The 7,156-nt window shown below is 44.8% G+C and overlaps 1 protein-coding gene across 5 annotated transcripts in view; it reads right to left on the bottom strand.

Annotated features, from left to right (window-relative positions):
* ZNF226 (zinc finger protein 226) overlaps window positions 1-6,861 on the bottom strand; it is a 14,586-nt gene extending 7,725 nt beyond the window's left edge. Inside the window, exons 1-3 of one of the 5 annotated variants that reach the window (XM_080645004.1) lie at window positions 6,668-6,848; window positions 5,896-5,943; window positions 1,761-1,821 (exon numbers count right to left, since the gene is read on the bottom strand). In XM_080645004.1, coding sequence (XP_080501130.1) covers window positions 1,761-1,775 — 15 coding nt within the window. In that variant the 5' untranslated portion in view covers window positions 1,776-1,821; window positions 5,896-5,943; window positions 6,668-6,848. Of the gene's footprint in view, window positions 1-1,760; window positions 1,888-5,895; window positions 5,944-6,628 lie in introns of those variants that run through there. The other 4 variants (XM_080645003.1, XM_080645001.1, XM_080645002.1 and 1 more) reach the window with 4 other exon arrangements.
* Between the last annotated feature and the right edge of the window lie 295 nt (window positions 6,862-7,156).

Genomic DNA, 7,156 nt, shown 5'->3' on the forward strand with positions numbered 1-7,156 from the left:
GGAAATATATCAAAAATTCTTTCGTCCTGTCTCTGTATTTCACTCAAGTACAATGAGACTTGCTTTTCTGTGTGAACTTGAGCAGGTTCCTTATTTTTCATAACCCATTTTCTTTTCATTAAAAATAAAGATGAAACCAAAAATATCTTCAGAAAATTGTTCTGAAGTGTCAATGCAGTGACAAGTCCTCTAAAACCACTGGACTGTTTTTTTGTTTTTTGTTTTTTTTTAATATGTTTTCATTGATTTCAGAGAGAAAGGGAGAGGGAGGGAGAGATAGAAACATCAATGAGAAAGATTCATCGATTGGCTGCCTCCTGCATGCTCCCTACTGGGGATCGAGACTGCAACCCGGGCATGTGTGTTAACTGGAAACTGAACCATGACCTCCTGGTTCATGGGTCATTGTTCAACCATGGAGCCACAATGGCCGGGCAAACCACTGGACTTTTAATTTTTTAAAAATATTTTTTTATTGATTTCAGAGAGGAAGGGAGACGGAGAGGGACATAGAAACATCAATGATGAGAGAGAATCATTGATTGGCTGCCTCTTACACACCCCCCACTGGGGATTAAGCCCGCAACCCAGGCATGTGCCCTTGACCGGAATCGAACCTGGGACCCTTTATTCCAGCGGTTGCCAACTGGTGGTCCGTGAGGTCTGAAAGGTTGGCAACCGCTGTGCAGTCTACAGGCCGATGCTCTATCCGCTGAGCCAAACCAGGTAGGGGGGCCCACTGGACTTTTAAAACTAAGGTCATGTATTACTTTGATTAAAAAAAATACATGAAGAAAAAAAGTAAACAGTAAATAAAATACACACAGGGTATGACTCAGGTACAGGGGGACAGAATCTAGCTCTCGTAGTGAGAAAACTTCTAGCAGCATTTTATCTGTGTGAAGCAGTAGATGGATCCTGATGCATTGAGCTATATTTGAATATTTTACAAAAAAAAAATCCAAAAAAAAACATACAGTCCAAGGCAGCACATATAAAACATACTTTTCTATTTTGAATACCTAGCATGTAAAGGATAAAAAAAGGCAGTTCTTTTTTTAGAACTGGTTTTTTGAGAAAAAGGTTCAATGCAGAAAAACTGTCCTGTAGTGTTCTTAAAATAGTAAAAATCCTAAACTAATGTCTATGAAGAGAGAATAGTTTAAAAAAACAGGTACATAAGTTTGATGAGAACATGATATAACAAAAATGAATGTTATAGCCCTGGTTGGTGTGGCTCATTGGATGAGCATCGTTCTATGCACCGAGTGGTCACCGATTCGATTCCAGGTCAGGGAAGGTGCCAGGGTTGAGGGCTTGATCCCCACCCAGTACAGGGTGTGCAGGAGGCAGGCGACTGATGTTTCTCTCTCTCTCTCCCTTTCGCAAATCAATAAAAACATTTCTTTTAAAAAAGTTATGTAGTATTAAATTAAAAATCCAATTTAAATGTGTATCTTTGTTTTGAATACAAACACGCAGTATGAATACAAATGATGCAGAGGTTATGGAAATATAAAAGGGAAGTAGTAAGGTAGATGTTTTTCATTTCTACTAACGTTTCTCTTCTTTGTGAAATAAAAAATGATGAAACAAAAAGTAAAGCCAAAAGCCATTAAACTTCAAAGGGACAAAGCAAGCACCTGCCACACTCAACAGCTCCTCAAATGCCCAGACATTCCCTGAAAGAGAAAAACTTGTGCCTTGGCTCTGAGCGCTGAAGCCGCATTTTTAGAAGCAAAAAGGCAAGCCCTACTCACCTTGAACACGCTCATTCTTTCTTTTTCTCTCTGGGGAGACAAAGACTTGTAAGAAGACAGACTGGAAAGGAGAAAAAAGTCAATGAAAACCGGTCAAGTGTGTCACTAACCCATGCGGCTGCTCGTTGTGAATTTGCAAAAGTGCCCATTCCTCAGGGGGGCAGCGGCGCGTGCGGCTTGATGAACAGAACGTGGCGTGGACGCCGGGTGCCTGCCCAACCACACTCAGTGGCCCCATCACCAGTGTGCCTGTAGCTTCTTCCGCAGTCATTCCTGTGCGGGTTATGCTAAGAGCAGGCGCTGGAGCTAACATGCCCGGGTTGAAATCCTGGCCAGGCTATCCACTAACAGTGTCATCTTGGTGAGATCATGAACGTCTCTTTGCCTCAATCCTGTCACTTACAAGTAGGCGAGAATAACTGTATCAATCTCATGGGATTGTCACAAGGTAGACAGTTCTAAGAACACTTCTTTGCAACCGCAGTAATACAGACGATATTTTATAATTTGATATTATCCTTGTAAATGCGATTTCTGCCAACAGAGATACATGGCATTCAGGGATTGTTGCTATGTCATGTTATGGACTCATCACTTCTGAAAAATCTCTGGTTTTGTTTTTTTCTATAACACGCTACCTCAACAATAATATTTATTTTTATTTATTTTTTTAATAATATTTTTTAAATATATTTTATTAATTTTTTACAGAGAGGAAGAGAGAGGAGAGGGATAGAGAGCTAGAAACATCGATGAGAGAGAGACATCGATCATCTGCCTCCTGCACACCTCCTACTGGGGATGTGCCCACAACCAAGGTACATGCCCTTGACCGGAATCGAACCTGGGACCTTTCAGTCCGCAGGCCGACGCTCTATCCACTGAGCCAAACCGGTTTCGGCAGGAAGTTTATTTTAAAGCCCTTCTGATGAATATGCACAGAGATAAAGAAAATTAATTAAAATCCATGACTCTGCAACAATACAAAAAAAAATAGTTTGACAGTCCATACCTAATTTAAATTAAACAGACAGGAGTCAAAGTTATAAATATATTGTTACAGATGTGAGGATAAATGAAAAGTAAGTGGGTGAGAAGGGAAAGATCTTAGAACGCTGTCATGGCAGAATACAAATCAATAGATGTAGATGAAAAGTAGTTAGAAAATCATCAATGGATGCTAAAATTGGTGAAAGTCTGGTGAGGAATAAGATAGCTACATATTCTCAAAGTATTAACTGTAAAAGGAAAAACAGTAACGTGGCAAACACCTTAACCAAGAAAGCGAAGTGGAGACCACCAATTGGGAAAAACCAGCAAATTGGCATTTGCTACATATGATGCACTAAGCCAGTGGTCGGCAAACTCATTAGTCAACAGAGTCAAATATCAACAGTACAACGATTGAAATTTCTTTTGAGAGCCAAATTTTTTTAACTTAAACTTCTTCTAATGCCACTTCTTCAAAATAGACTCGCCCAGGCCGTGGTATTTTGTGGAAGAGCCACACTCAAGGGGCCAAAGAGCCGCATGTGGCTCGCGAGCCGCGGTTTGCCGACCACTGCACTAAGCGGATGCCCCACCACCTCGGCAGCATCCCTGCTGAGCCTGAATCTAACCAGGAACAAAAATGAGGGGCATTCTAAAGATAATTTGCAATACTGTACAAATATCAAGAGCAAAAAAGAGAAATCATTCTAGATTAAAGGAGAGGAATGTAACAAAAACTAAATACAATGTATGTAAGTGGACTGGACCTTGAACTAGAAAAGAAAAATTGCTCTCAAAACACTTTCTTGGAAAACTGAAAATAATGTAAATAGGGACTGTGGATTAGATAACAGTATGTTATCAATGTAAGTAATTCCATTTTGATCACTGTCTGTAGCTTGCTCTCAGATGGTTCAGAAAAAAACAACAATAAACTTACAAGTATGATAAAGCAGTGAAGGAGAAAAAAAGAAACTCTGACCAGCTAAAGCCACAAAAGCTAGAACTTGATGTTTTCAACTGATGAACAAAAATCAGACAGAACCACTCAGTGATGGTGGTGAACAAGAAAAAGACAAGATACTCCATAACACAGAAACAAGACTTTCCACACTGACAAAAACTGCCAAAGAACGGCCGCTCCCAGCCAACAGGAGTGACTACTTTGGGAACAACTGACAGCCCCAATTTCATTTTGTTTCTCCCACTACTAGGTAAAAATTCTTACAATATTCAGTAATCAAATTGCTTTTGCTTCGCCGAAACCGGGTTGGTTCAGTGGATAGAGCGTCGGCCTGCGGACTGGAGGGTCCCGGGTTCGATTCTGGTCGGGGGCATGTACCTTGGTTGCGGGCACATCCCCAGTGGGAGGAGTGCAGGAGGCAGCTGATCAATGTTTCTCTCTCATCGATGTTTCTAGCTCTCTATCCCTCTCCCTTCCTCTCTGTAAAATATCAATAATATATATATATATATAAACATATATATATATATATATATATATTAAGAAATCTTGGGTTGCAGGACACAAGAATAAAATGTTCTCTTAAAACAAAACAAAACAAACAAACAAACAAACAAAACAAATTGCTTTTGCTTCTAGCCAGGCCAGTGTGGCTCCGAGGTCGAGCATGGACCCATGAACCAGGAGGTCATGGTTCGATTCCTGGTCAGGGCACATGCCCGGGTTGTGGGCTTGATTCCAAGAAGGGGGCGTGCAGGAGGCAGCTGATCAAAGATTCCCTCTCATCATTGATGTTTCAATTCCCTCTCTCCCTCTCTCTTCCTCTTCCTCTTTCTGAAGGCAATAAAAAACATATTTTAAAAAATTGCTTCTGCTTCTTGACAGCATCCAGTCCAGAACAAACCCTCACTGCCTACCGCTCTCCCCAATTCAGCAAACACATACCAAAACCCTAATTGCTTCTTGTCAACATCCCCTGATTCCCCCGTGCTGTGTGAGCTTCCTGCTGCAGCAAGCTAAAATAAACTTTTTTTTTGTTAAATCCTCACCCGAGGGTATTTTTCCATTCATTTTAGAGAGAGTGGAAGAGAGAGGGAAAGAGAGAGAAACATCAATGTGAGAGAAACACATTGATTGGTTGCCTCCTGCATGCGCCCTGGCCGGTGAGGAGCCTGCAACCAAGGTACATGCCCTTGACTGGAATTGAACCCGGGACCCTTCAGTCCGCAAGCCGACGCTCTATCCACTGAGCCAAGCGGCTAGGGCTCAGTCTCATCTTTAACGTAGGGAAATGAGCAGCACTTCACAGAGCCACTGTGTGACAGAAATATGTTTATTTGCATAGAGCTTTTAGAACGTAGCAACTAAGGCTCAGTTATAATCATTATCCATACCTGTCCAAGTACATGTCCCATTCATTCTCCAATTTATGTGAATACTAGAGGCCTGGTGCATGAAATTCATGCATGGGGGGTTGTCCCTCAGCCCAGTCTGCACCTTCTCCAATCTGGGACCCCTCAAGGGATGTCCGACTGCCCTCTCACAATCCAGGACTGCTGGCTCCCAACTGCTTGCCTGCCTGCCTGCCTGATTGCCCCTAACTGCTTCTGCCTGCCAGCCTGATCACCCCCTAACCACACCTCTGCCAGCCTGATAGACGCCTAACTGCTCCCCTGCCAGCCTGGTTGCCCCTAACTGCCCTCCCCTACTGGCCTGGTCACCCCTAACTGCCCTCCCCTGCCAGCCTGGTTGCCCCTAACTGCCCTCCCCTGCAGGCCTGGTTGCCACCAACTGCCCTCCCCTGCTGGCCTGGTAACCCCTAACTGCCCTCCCCTGCAGGCCTGGTTCCCCCCAACTGCTCTCCCCTGCAGGCCGGGTCCCCCCAACTGCCCTCCCCTGCAGGCCTGGGTCTCCCCCACTGCCCTCCCCTGCAGGCCTGGTCCCCGCCAACTGCCCTCCCCTGCAGGCCTGGGTCCCCCCCAACTGCCCTCCCCTGCAGGCCTGGGTCCCCCCCAACTGCCCTCCCTGCAGGCCATCTTGTGGTGGCCATCTTGTGTCCACATTGGGGCGGCCATCTTTGACCACATGGGGGTGGCTATCTTGTGTGTTGGAGTGACAGTCAATTTGCATATTACTCTTTTATTAGATAGGATTGGTAAAAGAATGCCAAGTCCTACTCACCTGGGGCTCTGTTGCCTTCTCTGCGCAGTGCTTTTTGAGAAGTGAGGTCTGGGGAAAAAAGGAAGTTGTGAAATACCAGGATTGTGTTTGCATCCCTGATAAATCACATCCCAGGTACCAGCTAGAGTCAATCCGCCCCTATAAACGAACAGAAATCTGCCCTAGCCCGTTTGGCTCAATGGATAGAGCTCGGCCTGCGGATTGAAGGGTCCCAGGTTCAATTCCTGTCGAGGGCACATGCCCAGGTTGCAGGCTCCTGCCCCAGTAAGGGGCATGCAGGAGGCAGCCCAATGATTTTCTCTCATCATTGATGTTTCTCTCTTTCCCTCTTCCTTTCTCTCTGAAATCAATAAAAATATATTTTAAAAAATAAAAATTAAAGGCCAGAAATCCAGGACAATTCAGATTCCTGCGCTCCTAGAATCTAACTGCGAGATGGATGCTTTTCAGAGAGTTATAGTAGTATTAATAACCCATGTGCCCGGCAATTTTAATTAAACCTTTTATTTGTACTATTCTCGTTTTTGTGTATCAAACATTCTAATTAGGACTGTTTTACTTGTATTTCCCTTTTACAGAACAGCAAGAGAAGGCACAGAGGTGTTAGGTAACCCATCCAATGTGATATCGCATGGAGTGGTAGGTGAGGGGGCCGGGTTGGGGCTGCAGAGCGCCGGGGAGACCCTCAAACCCCGGGAAGCGCGACCCAGCCCGCCCCATCCCTGGGACTTGCCATACGCAAAGAAGCTCCGCCCTGTGGAACGCAAATCACCATCTCAGCCTCAGACCTCCGTTTTCTAGCCGCTCCTCCTCTTTCTCCACTAATGAAAGGCCGGTGGTGGTTGGTCCCGGGCAGGAGAAGTTTGAATGGGTCCGTGTATAACCGACCTCAATAACCACAACCTAGGAAAAGACAGCTGCTCAGTCGTCCAGGGGCGGAAGTGCTTGTGACTAACCCAAGCCCCCGAACTACATTTCCCAGAATTCCATAGCACGCTCCACCTGGACTGGAAGTGCCTATGGCTACTCGGAGCTTTTGGACCTACACTTCCCAGAATTCCGCGGGGGAAAAAACATTTGCAGCCTGGCCTGGCAGTAGGTGTAGTAAGACATGGAGCTCTGAACTACATGTCCCAGAATGCTAAGCGGAAAATGGCAACAATACCTCCTTGTGGACAACAATTCCAGAGCAGAAAACAAAGCTGCTCCCCTGATGCCGACGTGTCTAACTACTCTGAGCGGCCAATTTCCACTTTTCGGA

This window comes from Plecotus auritus, assembly GCF_963455305.1.
Source record: "Plecotus auritus genome assembly, chromosome: 10".
In the NCBI taxonomy this organism is placed as follows: Eukaryota; Metazoa; Chordata; class Mammalia; order Chiroptera; family Vespertilionidae; genus Plecotus; species Plecotus auritus.